At 47.6% G+C, this 18,622-nt stretch overlaps 1 protein-coding gene across 1 annotated transcript in view; it reads left to right on the top strand.

Annotated features, from left to right (window-relative positions):
* The first annotated feature begins 4,680 nt into the window (after nt 1-4,680).
* The window catches only part of NTSR1 (neurotensin receptor 1), a 216,529-nt gene continuing 202,587 nt past the window's right edge, over nt 4,681-18,622 (top strand). The window contains exon 1 of the mRNA XM_073682967.1: nt 4,681-5,898. Within this exon, the coding sequence (XP_073539068.1) occupies nt 5,209-5,898 (690 nt within the window). The 5' untranslated portion in view covers nt 4,681-5,208. The remainder of the gene's footprint in view (nt 5,899-18,622) is intronic.

Genomic DNA, 18,622 nt, shown 5'->3' with positions numbered 1-18,622 from the left:
TACCTGGTAATTCAATCTATGAACACATGTGCTTAATGACACACAGCCCTTTAAACTATCACCATCTCATATATATGTGGTGTATAAAGTGCTTAAGTATATATCCCTGGTATTCAGTGAAAATGACCACCAGAAAGGCTATTTTAGAGGTATTTACCTTAGTAGAGGGCTGTGACCAGATGAGCACATGTGGAGTCTGATGTCTCTCCACCCCAACGCATGTTTTGTGTTCAATACTTCCTCAGGGGGCACCCTGCTCATCTGATCACAGCCCTCTACTAAGGTAAATACCTTTAAATATAGCCTTTCTATATATAGCCTTTCTATATAGCCTGTATTATTTTCATTCACTATTGCTATTTATTTATTTATTTACTGCAAGGTATTTGCTTATTATGCTTTTATCTTAGGTTTTATAAGTTATAATGGGTATGAATGGGATCCATGAAAAAAACAGATGCCACCCGTACCAGAAACACGTATGTGACGATCCAGCCTATAATCTTAATAAGCCAGACGTTTAGATTTGTTAATCCAAGACAAATACACTATTATCTTTGTGTTGACTTGTAAATGTATGTGTATTTCTGTGGCTGGTCAAGAAGGACATACTATTATTTGTATAAAACTGCATGTTGACTTGTCTTCATTTGGAAACAATGATGTTTGCTAATATGCTAATGACATATTGTACTAAAAGCCAGCTAGATGTTGATTTAAAGAGCCCCCTCCTATACCAACTATGTAAATTGATTAAATGCACAAACAATGAGACCTGAGACCTGTGGAATGATATCATCCCTAACACTTGACCTGTGGATGTGTACTTAAGAAGGAGATATGCTTCTGTAGCAGTCAGACTTGAAACAAAGAATCAGAGAGAGGACTTTCTGAGACCATCAGCTTGGTAGCATGGCTTTAACCAAAGAGACACAGATTTGGATTCTACATGATTCCGGCCTAAGGGTATATGGCACTGACTGGAAAGATAAAGATCTGCTCCAATGACCATCAGAGAGCCCATGGATACATTTGTGGAGACCAGATTGGAGCGATGAAGTTATTTGTCCCCAAGAATATGTTTTTTGCAGTTGCCAGGTGGGACCCTCCAGTCGCCAGGAACCCATGGAGACATTCGGAGAAGCAAGATTGGGACCAGTTAGTCATCTGGCCCCATAGAAACTCTTGGAGAGACCAGGGTGGGACCATCGGGTCTTCTGGCCTTGTACCTTGATGAACTGCTACATTCCTAAGCTTACTGCTACCTTCTCTCTGTGGGGGCCCTCCAGAAGCGGGGGACCACTGGTTGAGGTAGTTGGCCCTGGAAGTCCCAAAGTCGCAGCTGTTCTATCCCAGGTGGAAGAGTGAGACTGTGTAATGTTGTACCATCTCGGGTATTTGCTGGGACAGTTCTATGTGTTTATTGTCCTATTTGTAGTTCAATAAAGTATTGCCACGCTGTTTTACCGGCACCCTGTGTTGTCTGAGTGATGCAGATTTACATGCGTTTTTTCTGCCAGAGAGAAGCGTTTTTTCAGCGTTTTTACATGCGTTTTCGCATGCGTTTTTTCAAGCAGTTTTCCAAGCGATTTTGAGCATCACTTGGAAAAGTGCTTGACAAGTTGGTCACACAATATAAATCCATGCAACCGGCCTGGATTTATAATGTGTGAACAACTGATGCTTTAAATGCAGCATCTATACTAAAAAAAAGAGATGGTCACGCGACCATCACCTGACCGCTGACGTCAGCGGTCGCGTGACCATCAGGTGACTAAATGACGTCACCGTAGGTCCTGACAGTACACCGCGGGACGCCAAGGAAACAGGACGTGGCTGGGAGCAGACTGGAGGAGACCGGAGAGCAGACCGGGGGCCGCCGGAGAGGTGAATATACAGGTTTTGTTTATTTTTACCTTTTTTTTTTTTCACCGTGTGGTAGCCGGGATGAAGAGGAGTTATAGTCTCCTCTTCATCCCGGGTACCAAACGCACCGCGATTACGCTGCAAATTCGCAGCCATTAAATTTAATTGAAACGCAGCAAATCCACATATACCGTGGCATTTTCGCAGCCGTAAAAACGCGGCAAAAACGCTACAAAAACGCTACGTGGGCACTTAACCTTACTCTGAGCACAGGAGAGCATGAAAGCACCTGCAAATGGCAATTCAAGGTGTAATAAAAGATAAAGAACTAGAAGTTTGTAACATATGCAGGAAATTATGGCAAAAAGGACGCACATTTTAAACCATAAATCCACTCTTTGTGATATTACACTAATTTTCTACGAGTGAGCAGATGACATGAGATGTTTTCTATCAGCTCGCAGGCTGCCACATACCACAGAGAGTTTCTTGGCAGACACAAGGCATGTGAGATGTGTTTGCCCATTAATATCACAACTACATGAGTGAAGTTTCCATTCTATTGTTGATACTGGCGCTGTCACATCTCCAGTGTTCCCACAAGGTATAATGGGATAATTGGTATAATCACAACTGTCTGAACAAACAATCGTCTTATCTGAGACATTGTGACCGAAATTGAACAAACAATTATGCCACAGACTGATTGATCTCGCCAATCATCATAGGTATTTCACTGGTATTACTGACATGCATGCACTGTTTGGCTGTCTGGTGGCGCCTCTCTACTGTACAGTGCGGTACTGCATGTCATGTAATAGCTGTGCCAGGATGAACTGCATTATGTCTTTTTATTATGTTTTCTTTTACATAGACAGTGATTTACAGCTTCCAGCGGCTCTCTAGGACTTTTACATGGAAGGATCTGCTTTATCTGTAAGAGTTATCCGTGTTTTTTCTTTAATTTGGACAATCTCTTCTTATTGGAAAGGTGCCCTATCATTAAATTAGTCACAAAGTCTCATCCTGCTCAAACACCAAGTGTTTAATTGTAATCTGTGTGAAAAACTAAGCAATTAATATCTCTGCAGCGCCATCATTAAGGGTTACACAATGTCAAGTCAATTCGATAGGTTATCTGTGTAGTGCCGGACAGGACAGGTCCTCCAGAGCCAGAGGCATTCATTGTAACTGCTCCCTACTGTAGCCAAGAGATGAGGATCCCGTAACAGTGAATCCCCCACCCTATTAATTCATAATTTACTCTAACGGGAGTGAAAAATAATTTTCTAAAGGAAAAGTCCCATTTTTCTTATTCTGAAAACTTTGAAACCAATTACTAGTTAAACTTTCCATAGACTTATGGTCTCTCAAGTTACCATGTTTCCAACTTATAATGGTCATGCTGGAAGAAATTAATATTGTAACTCGAAAGACCACATTACAGCAGAGGAGGGACACACTGCTAGCGGCTTCTTAAACTTTTGTAATTGATTTCCCTACGTCATACTGACAGTAACCTGGTGTCATTGTCATTTACTCTCCCTGACCTGAACGGCAACCAATTTCCCTGTAAAGGTGACTCTTTCCTACACCCCACTGCAGAGCAGGAATATTGCTGCATTTCTGCTCCAGTGATCATATAATTATACTGGAACACGGGACTGGAATAAACACACAAACGTAACACATATCCAATAAATATGGATTTATCATCTATCTGTCTCCTATATATTTATCAATATATCTATCTTTTTATCAATATATCTATCTATCTATATATATTTGTATCTATCTATCAATATATCTGTTTATCAATATATATTTGTATCTATGAATTTATCTATCAATATATATTTGTATCTAATTTATCCATCTCTTATCTATCCTGTATTTATCTATCTACCTCCTATCTATCTCCTATCTATCTCTTATCTGTATCTATCTATCTATCTCTCCTTCTATCTATCTATCTATCTATCGATATACAGTATCAATGTATCTTTCTATGTATCTAATCTTACTAATCTATCCATCTCCTATCTATCTCTTATATATCCTGTATCTTTATATCTATTCTATATCAATATATCTTTCTGTCTATCTAATCTAAATAATCTATCTATCCGTCTATCTCATATCTCTCCCATGTCTATCTTTTCCACCTGTGACTGTCTATTTTGCTTTTAGCTCATACCTATCCATTCTTTTCATCCCTTCCCCTACGTCATGTCATTGTTTTCACCAGTATATCTGTAAATGTCACCCTGTTTCAAGGTCTGTTTTGCAAAAAGAACATGAAAAACAGAATGAATGGATAATGCTTTTATTTGACATTTTTGTGAAAAACAATACTACTTCATTTGTAATTTTTTAAATTTTGTTTTCTAATCACATCAGGAATATAAGATAATGTCACAAAACAATAAAACATTTATTTACAGACTTATAATAACATAAACAACTGTTGAGTGACCTTGGACTCCAGAGACTGAAAGAAAGAGTATCTATCTATCTATCTATCTATCTATCTATCATCTATCTATCTATCTATCTATCTATCATCTATCTCTCTCCCTCTCTATCATCTATCTAATCTATCTATCTCTCTCCCTCTCTAGCATCTATCTATCTAATCTATCTATCTCTCTCCCTCTCTATCTATCATCTATCTATCTAATCTATCTATCATTTGTGTATCCTTCTATGGATCATTAACTATAGGACAATCACCCTGTACCAGTAATATTGTATTACAAGGTCTTACCTGCATTCCAGCATTTAAGCATAAGTACAGAGTGAAATAGAACTGTGGAGTGAGAGAAAAGAGTGAAGAAGAAGGAGGGAGAGGAAACAGCCAGAGAAAATCACTGGAGCAAGGGGGAAGACGACACAGAATCACATAGACTATAGAGGGAAAGGAACTGAGCACAGTACACCAGGAAAAGAGACTGCTCAGTGAGGGGTGGGGAAGGGAGGACTGGTGAGTGGGCTAAAAGAGGCAGGTTCTGTGAATGAAAAGATTAAGAACACGACTATGGAACCAGGGAGGAACAGAGAAGTGAAGGAGAAGGTGAAGAGTCAAGGTTTTCTCCACCCAAGTCCTGTCTGATTCTTTGCTTTCCACATTTTTGGAAGTGGCTGAAGAGCAGCGTCTCATCATTTGTGAAGCTTTTTCTGCCTGCTGATGGTCAACCCTTGTGAAGCTTCCTCTATATATTGATGGACATCCCATGTAAAGGGTCTGCTCCAGTGTGACGAAGATCTTCTTCCTACACTTAACCAGTCAAGAAGCAATTGTGTTGATTCAAACCCAAGACCCTGGTTCATCTAGGCATCACCATGCACTTTAACGCAACTCTGCAGGTACCTCTAGCAGATGGGGTGCAGTCCCTTCATGCTCAGGACTTTGTAGTGCCGACCACATTTCTCATGAACATCACAAACATCAGCACCCAGCATGTTATGGCAGAAGGAGACCTAGATGTCAACACAGACATCTATTCCAAGATCCTGGTGACCATCGTATACTTGTTCTTATTCGTGGTTGGCTGCACTGGCAACATTATCACTGCCTACACCCTGGTGAGGAAGAAATCCTTGCAGAACCTGCAGAGCACTGTCCACTACCACCTGGCCAGCCTAGCACTCTCTGACCTCCTCATACTTATCCTCAGCATGCCCATTGAACTGTACAACTTCATATGGGTCCACCATCCCTGGGCTTTTGGCAACGCAGTGTGCAAGGGTTACTACTTTTTAAGAGATGCCTGCACCTATGCCACTGCCCTCAACATTGCCAGTCTCAGTGTGGAGAGGTACATGGCAATGTGCCACCCCTTCAAAGCCAAAAGTATCATGTCCAGGAGCCGGACTAAGAAGCTCATTACTTTTATCTGGCTAGCATCGCTTCTTCTAGCCACTCCGATGATATTTACTATGGGGGAAACCTATGGCTTGGGCATAGAAGACCCAGACCACCTTGTCTGCACCAGGATTGTGGAAATGTCTTCCTTCAAGACTGTGATCCAGGTAAGTACATTGGGATAGCCATTTTCCTTTAGATGTAGACCACTAGACTATTGCCAGAAGAAGTGGAGACTGAGCATTTATACATTAACTATTTCACAATCTCATAGTAAATGTGTTATAACCAATGTGCGCCAAAAAGGGTGATTATTAGTGATGGGAAACAAAACTCACATATCCCATCTACCTGGTATTTATTTTTTTCTTTCTTTACTTCTTTCTTTCTCTATATATGTGCTATGTATCTATCCAGCTTCTATCTATCAATAATAATATTCTTGTATTTTAGTTAAGAAAATGAGTTTAAGACTGAGGTTATTAACCCTTTTCAGCCCACAGACCTCTTGAGTAATCTAAAGAAATCAGAATAAATGTAACATTTTGGAGCAGTATTGAGCATCTATGCAATTTTAGATTAACTTTATGTACCTACTGGGACCTCTCCAGGGACCATTTGGGGGTTTATTTCCCCCAGGTTAAAAAGCCTTGATCTATGGGTAGCTCTCCTGCTTTTGTCATGAAACCACAACAGGAGCTGCAGGCTATTAGTCCATGCTCAGAGCATTAGTTTTACAGCAGCAGTAGAGCTACAGGTTGAAGACCATTGAAATATCATATCAACTAGGTACAACCCCATAAATATCCCAAATGGCTAATAGGAGATCTTTAAAGACTCATATTGGCACTTACTCTTTCATTCACATCAGATTAATCATATTCCGCTTGCAGCATCCACATCTCTGACTGCAGCATAGAGCAGATTAGTTTTCTCCATTGTGGTTTATTGATCCTGTCTGTAGTGAGGACATAGTTTAATATTATGTGACACATGATATACATCTATAGTATGTCTACCCTGTGGTTGTAACAATTCAAGCTTTTCCTGCCTTTATACTTGGATGATGACCAGCTGGAGACAGTCAGGATGTTTCTCCTTAGATACATTGTATGAATTGTGCAATATTGATTCTGTATTAAATACCACAGCAAATGCAACAAATCAAAACGCAGCAAACACATGACATTTAGGATGACCTATTGCGCCACATTTTACCCTAAATTCCATATTGACATATAGACCTGATATTACCAAGGACAACATCTGCAAGGAGTTTGTATGTTCTCTCCATGTTTGTTTGTGTCAGTTTCCTCCGGGTTCTCCGGTTTCCTCCCACACTCCAAAGACCTACTGATAGGGAATGTAGATTTTGAGCCCCAATGGGGACAGTGATGATGGTGTCTATAAAGTGCTATGGTGCTATATAAGTGAGTAAAGTAAGTAAATATTGTCCAATTGTTTACTCCAGTATATTGACACATGTGCAGAGCCAAATCATGGTTAGTGGAAGACCATGGACAAACAAATTAATGGTGAATCTCACTGATATGTATGGGTCCATCTCATTTTTAGAGCAAACAAGGCTCAGAATGTTGTATTTTGTCATGCCTGTTACTGCAGATAAGTGTCACCCATGTGTTTGGCAGCTACTTATCACTATCTCTCTTTGGCAATAAACATGCAACTGAAGCAACTATGTATTTCTACTCTTGCTGCTGAGAGGGTCTAGAAAGGACGGCAAAGAACTAGGTGGTCGGGAGAAGACTCCTAGACATTTTCCCATTTAGCTTCCCCTATAAACTGATCCTGGGTGTAAAATCAGACTTATAAAGCAGGTAGCACTGTGGCTCAGTGGTTAGCACTGCAGCCTTGCAGTGCTGGGGTCCTTGGTTCAAATCCCACCAAGGACAATATCTGCAAAGAGTTTGTATGTTCTCCCCATGTTTGCATGGGGTTCTTCAGTATCCTCCCACACTCCAAAGACATACTGATAGGAAATCTACATTATGGGGACCAATGGTGATGGTATCTGTAAAATGGTTTTAATTTGAACAATTAAAGTAAAATAAATAAATGAATGATGCAGTGTTTTGCGAAGTATTGTCTAGCACTGCCAGTCTGCCACTATTGGTACCCGCCTCACAAAGTTAGCCAAAATGTGGACTGATAATGTAGAATAGATATTAATCAAAAGGTTAGATTGCTCCATATGTATCACAGTGGTGCATATTACTCCTCCTTATGCCACTGCATAAACTTGGCACATCTCATGTAGTCAGTATTTTGGCACAGTTTGCCAATTTGCAGCAGAGTTGTGATGCATTTTGCTTAGAAAATCTCGCCAAATGTGCAGTTTTTGGTAATGATTTTGGGGGTCATGAACTAGGGTCATTTTTAAAATAAGTTATTTGAGTAATAGACCAGTCAAAGCCATCGGGTTTTGCTCTAAATTTACATAATGTTGCACAATGTTTTAAAAATTTGGCGAAACTGTAAACATAAACACTTATGTCTAAAACTTTACTTTAATGACAACCACCTCTTGTACTGAGCTTGCAAATTTATTTTCAGACTTTTTTAAACGCACCCAAGCCCACTTTGTAAAAGGGAAAACAACTGTAGAATGTGACAAAATGGAAATTTCGGTACAAGACTACAATAAATTTGGCGCATGTTAACAAACCACCACAAAATGTCAGATTTTACTCTAAATAAATGGAGTAAAACCAATAATACATATATGATTATACAGTACTAGTAAGATCACAGGCAGCATCTGATACATGTACTAAGCAACTATAAGTGACGATTATATTGTGCACAGACAACCTTTGAAATAAAAACACCTCTAAATGTAAAAAAAATGAAAAATGTTCACCATATAGATAGATAGATAGATAATATTGTCCATCTGCTTCCTTAATGCCTTTTAGATCATTTTGTGACACTTTTATATTACTAATAATAAAAAAAAAAATTTCCATGGCAACACATCACAATATAAGTGTGTCGTTACGTTACCATGTCAGCTATTACTACATATGACTCAAAGCCAGTGTCCGAATCCCACATATTTTTCCTCCTCCAAGGGGTTAATAGGAATGTATGACTCTGCATAGCACACATATTAGTGTATTAGTAAAATGATCTAATATATTTATTTAGTGATTATTAGTTTATTTATCATAGAGAAGTAATATACAGATGTGTATATGACTGTACATGAAGAAGAGATATATGAGGTGTGTATATCTCTGTATATGGAAGATAAGAGACGTGAGATGTGTATATCTATATACATGGAGAAGAGATATGTGAGGTGTGTATATCTCTGTACATGGAGGAAAAGAGACCTCTGAGATCTGTATATCTCTGTACATGGAGGAGAAGAGACCTGTGAGATGTGTATATGTGACACCCCAGGGGTCTGGTTGCCACAGTGATAGAGATATTACGTCTGAGAGCAGGTGGGAGGTCCTTTGGTCAGGGATCCTGTGCATGCCACACCTCCTGCCCAGTCTTGGGAGGGGAAGGACTTCCCCTATATAAACCTGGGGCTGAGGCAGGGTAGGGAGTTCTGAGAGGAGAAGACAGGGAGCAGAGCTGCTCTATGGGCTCTGCTCCACAGGCAGGCCCTGTCCTGGGGCCTGAGCCTGGAGTCAAGGAGAGTAGAGACAAGAAACAGCAGAAGCAATACTACTACGAGTCAGGGGCTGGCAGCTGCAGAGCTCGCCCTGACTGAGAAGCTTTCTTACCGGACCCGGCGTCCGAGGCTGTGGGGACTAACTCTTACCCAGCAGCAGAAGCCGACCGGCAGGGGATTTCAGGTCCTCAGGCCCAGAAACCCGAAGGCACGGTCACACGCGTGGGACCAGCACCGCCATCGTGGAGCGGAAGCCATTAGAAGGCCCCGAGTCACCGGCCATACGGGTGAGCACCACACGGTACACTCAGGGACGTGGGCTACTTATATCCGCTTCTAGCAAGGTAGCCAGAAGAGTACAGTCAGTTTGGGAGGCCTACAACTCCGCCTGGCCAGGGGAGATCCCATCTGCTCAAGGACTGACCAGGCCCCGTTCACTAGCAAGTACTCCGGGAGGGTCTATCGTTGTTACCAGTAAAGACCCTGAATTACACCGCACCGTCTCTGAGTGGTTCCTGCTACCCCCATCATCCACATCTGCTGCCCTGAGGCCATACCCCTCCCGTTGGGGGTTATACCATCTACGCTGCACCATCCATCCACCGGCCTCAGCGGACTGTCCTGCAGCGGCAGCTCCATAGCTGCATTCAACGGGTGGCGTAGTCGTCCTACATCTACCGCTGTTACATCGCCGCTCAGTTTGACTCCCTGGGCACGGACCGGGTCACCGCCACGAGACTACAACCCTCAAGAGATCCGGCTCCGGGTAAGCTCCCGCGTGCGCAACGCAGCGCGACACAGGCCCAGGGGCGCGTCAACTTTGGCGTAGTCGGCAGGATTTCGTGCCCGCAACCACCGGGTACTGCGTGCCTGAAAAAGAGACTTTTCAAACTTACCAGTGGTGAAGATTCCCGCCATCTGTGAAGATTCCCGCCATCCGTGGAGTTTTCCCGCCATCCGGCGCCATCTTCTGCCTTCTTCCCGCCATCTGAGGAGTTTTCCCGCCATCCGGCGCCATCTTCTGCCTTCTTCCCGCCATCCGAGGAGTTTTCCCGCCATCCGGCGCCATCTTGGAGACGCCGCGCGGGAAGAAGAGGGGCGTGGACTCCGAAAGCGCGCGAGAACTGAAGCCCCGCCTCACGTCCGGACGTTGCGTAAGGTCCTGGAAGGAGCCCAGCAGACGCCGACGTCACAGGAGCGCGACGCCAGGTCCTCTACCCCGACGATTGACTGCGGAGCCGCGGCCTACGGAAGAGGATCTCCGGAAGGTAGGCCACGGTCCACTAGGGGGGAGGAGGACACCAGGAACGGACAGCAAGATGGCGGACCGGCAGCAGACTAAGCTGCCCAGCATCGGCAGTGCCCCAGTCGTCGCCGGCCCCGACCAGTGCCGGGAGAAGACGCGTGACGCAGGAGCGGTCGCGGGAGCAGGTAAGAGGAGTCTCCCTGTCCCGGACGCTGCCAGCGTCAGCCTGCTCCCGGGCCCCCTGGTGGAGCCGCCGATTCCGGGCGCTGCAGACACCGACCTGCTCCAGCCCCCGCAACAAGCCCTGCGGCCAAGCCCTCCAGCCCTGGGCACTACCACCACCAGCCCGCGCCCAGGCCCAAAGTCGCACTCTCTGACCCCGGGCGTCATCAACGGCGACCCTCTCCAGGCCCGGTCGCAAGGCCTAGTGAACCAGGGCGCCGCTGTTCCAACAGTGCCCTCTACTTCCAAAGCACCCCCGGCCTGGTCGCAAGGCCGAGTACCCCCGGGCGCTGCCGCCCCTACGGCGCCCTCAACCTCCACAGTGCCACCCCTGGGCGCAGATCTTTTCGCACAACATGCCAGCCCGGACGGGCACCGCAGACGTGATCTCTATCCGGGTGATGTGGTTACTTTCACCCGGCATAAGGGTGCCAAAGGACTGTACACCCTCCATGTACACCGTCTGACTGAGGAGGAGCTGCAGTACTACCAATACGAGGAAGGCCAAGAGGACCCGGACGGGTCTGAAGCCTACACACAAGAAGGAGCAGGAGGATGCCGTTACTGAAGTACGGTAAAGTGGAACTGTACATAGTTACCCGTAGGGGTACTTGTGTTGCTAATTAAAATATGGTCCCCGTTGGGACAAGTGTGAACTGTTCCCGTGTGTCCCCTATCCTTAACCAGGCTGAGGACTGTGAGCAGCCATCCCATCTCCCCACAGGCTGAGGACTGTGAGCAGCCAATCCTTATCCCCACTGGCCGAGGACTGAGAGTGGCCATATCTTGTAAATATTATGTGTTTCCAGTTATTTATAGGAGTCCTTGGTGGATTTACCGGGAATCCTTTGTACAGTTAGTGGAGCGTAACCCAGGATGGACTAAAAGACTGTTAAGGACTCGGGGTAGGACAGACCCCTACCTGGTTACGTCTCCCTGTTTTGGTGAAATGGACACCTTGCTTTTCAAAACTGCACCCGGTTGCGGACACGCCGTAACCATCTTATGTGTTTTTCTTATTGTATTGTTATTGTTATACCTTGTTATGTTTTTCTAAAAAAATATGTTTAGTCCCGGAGTACTAAATTTCACTAGGGGGGAATGTGACACCCCAGGGGTCTGGTTGCCACAGTGATAGAGATATTACGTCTGAGAGCAGGTGGGAGGTCCTTTGGTCAGGGATCCTGTGCATGCCACACCTCCTGCCCAGTCTTGGGAGGGGAAGGACTTCCCCTATATAAACCTGGGGCTGAGGCAGGGTAGGGAGTTCTGAGAGGAGAAGACAGGGAGCAGAGCTGCTCTATGGGCTCTGCTCCACAGGCAGGCCCTGTCCTGGGGCCTGAGCCTGGAGTCAAGGAGAGTAGAGACAAGAAACAGCAGAAGCAATACTACTACGAGTCAGGGGCTGGCAGCTGCAGAGCTCGCCCTGACTGAGAAGCTATCTTACCGGACCCGGCGTCCGAGGCTGTGGGGACTAACTCTTACCCAGCAGCAGAAGCCGACCGGCAGGGGATTTCAGGTCCTCAGGCCCAGAAACCCGAAGGCACGGTCACACGCGTGGGACCAGCACCGCCATCGTGGAGCGGAAGCCATTAGAAGGCCCCGAGTCACCGGCCATACGGGTGAGCACCACACGGTACACTCAGGGACGTGGGCTACTTATATCCGCTTCTAGCAAGGTAGCCAGAAGAGTACAGTCAGTTTGGGAGGCCTACAACTCCGCCTGGCCAGGGGAGATCCCATCTGCTCAAGGACTGACCAGGCCCCGTTCACTAGCAAGTACTCCGGGAGGGTCTATCGTTGTTACCAGTAAAGACCCTGAATTACACCGCACCGTCTCTGAGTGGTTCCTGCTACCCCCATCATCCACATCTGCTGCCCTGAGGCCATACCCCTCCCGTTGGGGGTTATACCATCTACGCTGCACCATCCATCCACCGGCCTCAGCGGACTGTCCTGCAGCGGCAGCTCCATAGCTGCATTCAACGGGTGGCGTAGTCGTCCTACATCTACCGCTGTTACATCGCCGCTCAGTTTGACTCCCTGGGCACGGACCGGGTCACCGCCACGAGACTACAACCCTCAAGAGATCCGGCTCCGGGTAAGCTCCCGCGTGCGCAACGCAGCGCGACACAGGCCCAGGGGCGCGTCATATATCTCTGTGCATGGAGGAGAAGAGACATGTGAGATCTGTATATCTCTGTACATGGAGGAGAAGAGATATGTGAGGTGTGTATATCTCTGTACATGGAGGAGAAGAGACATGTGAGGTGTGTATATCTCTATACATGGAGGAGAAGAGATATGTGAGGTGTGTATATCTCTATACATGGAGGATAAGAGACATGTGTGATGTGTATATCTCTGTACATGGAGAAGAAGGGACATGTGAGGTGTGTATATCTCTATACATGGAGGAGAAGAGACATGTGATGTGTGTATATCTCTATACATGGAGGAGAAGAGATATGTGAGGTGTGTATATCTCTGTACATGGAGGATAAGAGACCTGTGAGATGTTTATATCTCTGTACATGGAGGAGAAGAGACATGTGAGGTGTGTATATCTCTATACATGGAGGAGAAGAGATATGTGAAGTGTGTATATCTCTGTACATGGAGGATAAGAGACCTGTGAGATGTGTATATCTCTGTACATGGAGGAGAAGAGATATGTGAGGAGTGTATATCTCTGTACATGGAGGAGAAGAGACCTGTGAGATGTGTATATCTCTGTACATGGAGGAGAAGAGACATGTGAGGTGTGTATATTTCTGTACATGGAGGAGAAGAGACATGTGAGGTGTGTATATCTCTGTACATGGAGGAGAAGAGACCTGTGAGGTGTGTATATCTCTGTAAATGGAGGAGAAGAGACATGTGAGGTGTGTATATCTCTATACATGGAGGAGAAGAGACATGTGAGGTGATTATATCTCTGTACATGGAGGAGAAGAGATATGTGAGGTGATTATATCTCTGTACATGGAGGAGAAGAGACCTGTGAGGTGTGTATATCTCTGTACATGGAGGAGAAGAGACATGTCAGGTGTGTATATCTCTATACATGGAGGAGAAGAGACATGTGAGGTGTGTATATCTCTGTACATGGAGGAGAAGAGATATGTGAGGTGATTATATCTCTGTACATGGAGAAGAAGAGATATGTGAGGTGTGTATATCTCTGTAAATGGAGGAGAAGAGACCTGTGAGATGTGTATATCTCTGTACATGGAGGAGAAGAGACCTGTGAGATCTGTATATCTCTGTACATGGAGGAGAATAGACATGTGAGATGTGTATATCTCTATAGATGGAGGAAAAGATAGACGTGAGATGTGTATATCTCTGTACATGGAGGAAAAGAAACCTCTGAGATCTGTATATCTCTGTACATGGAGGAGAAGAGACCTGTGAGATGTGTATATCTCTGTGCATGGAGGAGAAGAGACATGTGAGATCTGTATATCTCTGTACATGGAGGAGAAGAGATATGTGAGGTGTGTATATCTCTGTACATGGAGGAGAAGAGACATGTGAGGTGTGTATATCTCTATACATGGAGGAGAAGAGATATGTGAGGTGTGTATATCTCTGTACATGGAGGAGAAGAGACATGTGAGGTGTGTATATCTCTATACATGGAGGAGAAGAGATATGTGAGGTGTGTATATCTCTATACATGGAGGATAAGAGACATGTGTGATGTGTATATCTCTGTACATGGAGAAGAAGGGACATGTGAGGTGTGTATATCTCTATACATGGAGGAGAAGAGACATGTGATGTGTGTATATCTCTATACATGGAGGAGAAGAGATATGTGAGATGTGTATATCTCTATAGATGGAGGAAAAGATAGACGTGAGATGTGTATATCTCTGTACATGGAGGAAAAGAGACCTCTGAGATCTGTATATCTCTGTACATGGAGGAGAAGAGACCTGTGCGATGTGTATATCTCTGTGCATGGAGGAGAAGAGACATGTGAGATCTGTATATCTCTGTACATGGAGGAGAAGAGATATGTGAGGTGTGTATATCTCTGTACATGGAGGAGAAGAGACATGTGAGGTGTGTATATCTCTATACATGGAGGAGAAGAGATATGTGAGGTGTGTATATCTCTATACATGGAGGATAAGAGACATGTGTGATGTGTATGTAGCACCCCGAGGACTCGGCTGCTACAAGGGTATTGCACCTCAGACCAGAGGTGTGATATTCCACTCCCGGGTAAGGATGGAGTGTGGAACTGGGCTCAGTTAGCTGCATGCACTACACTCACCCCATTTCCGGGGGACAGACCAACGGTACTCCCACCAGATAGATGTGCAGGTACGACAGCTTCTGTCCCTGGCTGGAGTGGGGGGGGGAGGAACATCCTAGTGGTGTAGGAGCAGAGAGGGGAGGGACTCTGGGCATAGGTAGGAGCCCATTGGTTGCTCGTCACCTGGGCTCGGGTGTCAGAGGGAGTATATAAGGTGGGCACCATCTTTGATCGGTGGTGAGTCCAGAGAGGAGCTCAGCCAGAGAGGGCTGACAGGGAGCTGTGGCTCAGTCTGGGCCCAGCTCCAGAGCCAGGCCTGGAGAGGAGGCCTGAAGCAGAGAGAGAGAGAAAGGAGAAGAAGGAGGAACAGAAACACCAGGAGGGGCCCAGAGACGCAAGAGAAGAGGGAACCCTGAGATCCCACGAGTTAACGGGTGAAGGGTTGGCAGAACAGGGTACCGGATCCCAAACTGGTGGAGGCCAATTATCCTCAGCCAGGAACCGGAGGTCGTGGACAAGTTTTGGCGCGACCCCTCGCCATATCCACCAGGAAGGCATACCACGTATAGGGTCAGGGAAGCCGGGAGAGGTTTCACCACCAGAAGGCCCAAGGGAGCTGGACAAAGGTGGATCCCTGGTGGGGACGGCCAGTAGAAAGGAAGAGAGGGGAGCTCAGGACCACGCTCTGGAACTGCCTGGGAGTTGGCCGAGTCCCGCACCTGGTGGACGCAGCACGGCTCGGGTGGTCACTCTTGGCCGATATGATCTGAACACCAACTGTGAGTAAAGCTGTGAAAACTGCAATGCACGTCTCTGAGCTTCCTTGTCACACCACTACCACTATCATCTCTTCCTGCTTCATCAGCTGCCCTGAGGCTATACCCCTCCCGTTGGGGGTTATACCATCCACGCTGCACATCCGTACCACCGGCCTCAGCGGACTGCCCTGCAGCGGCGGCTTCATAGCCGCATTCAACGGGTGGCGTAGTCGGACACTAATACCATCATATCAATAACGCCACTTAGTTTGACACCCTGGGCACGGACCGGGTCACCGCCACAAGGACTACTACCCCTATCGGATCCGGCTCCGGGTATTCCCCGCGCGCATGCGCGCCGCACCCCAAACATGGCCCAGGGGGCGCGTCAACTTTGGCGTAGTCGGCAGGATTACGTGCCCGCAACCACCGGGTACTGCGTGCCTGAAGAAAAGTTCACATTTACCGCAAAAAGGAGTCTCCCGCCAATTCCAGAGGGTTCCCGCCATCGGACGCCATCTGGGGTCGTTTCCCGCCGTTTGCCCGCCATCTGCAGTCTTTGCCCGCCATCAGCGAAGTTTCCCGCCATCAGGAGACGATTCCCGCCATCTGAGACGATTTCCCGCCCTGGCAGAGCGGACGCCATTGTGGGCGTGCCAGAGAGTGGCAAGAGACCACCTCCCATCGTGGGCGCGGTCCCAGAAGGGCGCCAAAAGCGGAGACCGCCCCCACCAGCCGAGACTACCACCATGGAAATGTCCATCAAGGTGGGGGGTCTGCCCCTGAAACTGACTGTCACTAAGTTGCCCCGGGACCACTCCCAAGGGGGGCGGATAGAGAACAAAACGGAGAAGATGGGTGCAGCCTGGAGGAGTCTGGACAGATCGCACCCGGGGATGGAGGAAGAGACAAGCGGTACCGACCCCGTGGTCCGGGGCCTGCTGCAGGCGGCCACCCCAGAAGGCCTGGTGGAGATCCTGGCACAGCTCCCCAGAGATCGGGAGCGTGCACAGACCGCGCTGGAGGCCTTGGCCCGGAAGATGGCCCGAGTACAGCAGGAAGCACTGGCCGAATGGGGGAGGGAGATGGCCCAGCAGGCTGGAACCCGCCAGCAGAGGACGCCACCCGCAACGTGGAGCATGTCTGCCCCTGAGGATGGTGCAGGAGGGACGAAGGCCGGAGACGACGCCGCGGAGGGAGCCGCAGGGATGGAAGCAGGTAATGGGGACGTCACCACCCTGAGCCCAGTAGCCGAAAGCCTGCCCCAGCTCCCCGTCGCAGAGCCCGAAGTCCCACTCACCGCGCCCGTTGCCGCACCGCCACTGCTCCCAACTAGGCCTCAAGCGGCCGGAGCCGCGGTCACGCCCCCTTCCGCGCCACGCCCCTTGACCCTGAGCGCGGCAAAAGAGGAAGTGCCCCCGGCCTGGTCGCAAGGCCGAGTACCCCCGGGCGCCGCGGTCTCAACAGCGCCCTCCTCCCGGAAGGCGCCATACTTGAATCCAGACAGGATGCCTACGGCCTGGACACAAGGCCGAGCACCCCCGGGCGCCGCTGCCCCTACAGCGCCCTCTACCTCCACCGTGCCACCCCTGGGTGAAGATCTGTTTGCACAGCATACTAGCCCGGATGGGCTGCCCTTCGTTTGGCCACCGGAGTACATCAATCCCCGACTCCGGAGGGAACGGCCCCTGTGTGAGCCTCTAATCCCGGCTCCGGCGCCCGCCAAAATTGTCCCGCTCCCGTTGGAGGAAGCCCAGTTTGCATGGGACCCCACCGGTGAGAACCTAATGGGGTTTACCCAGGAGACCCGGGCGGACGCAGCCCGGCGTGAGGAGTGCTGCCGTCAGCAGCTAGAGGTCTTCGGGAGAGAACGACGAGAGAGGCGGATCCGCGAAGAACAGCTGCAGGTCCGGAGCGCGGAGCAGAAACGCCGAGCCCGACGAAACCCCCGTGCGGCCCACGGTCCCCGCACCAACGGGACCGTAATAAAGTTCCAGTTGGAGCATGGCTGGGGCTTTATCCGGGATCACCGAACCCCCGGCGACGTCTTTGTCACCCGCAGGGATGTTGAGAGCCACCTGCCGGAGGGACACCGCGGACGTGACCTCTACCCGGGTGATGAGGTCACCTTCACCCGGCATCAGTGTGCTAAAGGACCGTACGCCCTTCACGTACACCGGCTGACTGAGGAGGAGATACAATATGAGGAAAGCCAAGAGGACCCGGACGGGTCTGAAGACTACCCTCAGGAGGAGGCAAGAAGAGGATACCGCTACTGAAGGAAGTAGCATAAACAAAGTACTGTATATAGTTACCCGTCAGGGAATGAGAACTGTTGCTGAAGTTGTTGCTGAGTGAAGTGTGGTCCCCGTTGGGACTAGTGTGGGACTGTTAAAGAACTGTTTCCTGTGTGCCCCTATCCATTACCAGGCTGAGGACTGTGAGCAGCCATTCCCCTATTCCCACTGGCCGAGGACTGAGAGCGGCCATACCCTGTAAATAGTTGCGCTTCCTAAAGCGCCCCCTATTGGTTTTATAGAAGAACTGTTTTCCTACTACAGAATTAGTGACTGTTGCATTTTACCTGGTCACAAGTTGCACGGTGACCAGAGATCAAGAACGTGTTGATCAAGAATGTTTTAAATGAAAAAGTTTTTATGATGCTAAAAGAGTTAATGGCATTTTCTGATAATGTTTTCGTAATGTTTTATACCTGTAAAGTTAAAAGAGAAAAGTACCTCCCATAAAG

This window comes from Phyllobates terribilis, unplaced genomic scaffold (genome assembly GCF_046119375.1).
Source record: "Phyllobates terribilis strain yellow unplaced genomic scaffold, ASM4611937v1 Scaffold_5__5_contigs__length_657084704, whole genome shotgun sequence".
In the NCBI taxonomy this organism is placed as follows: Eukaryota; Metazoa; Chordata; class Amphibia; order Anura; family Dendrobatidae; genus Phyllobates; species Phyllobates terribilis.
Note: the sequence above shows the minus strand (reverse complement) of the source record. Positions and strands in the feature narration are given on the sequence as shown.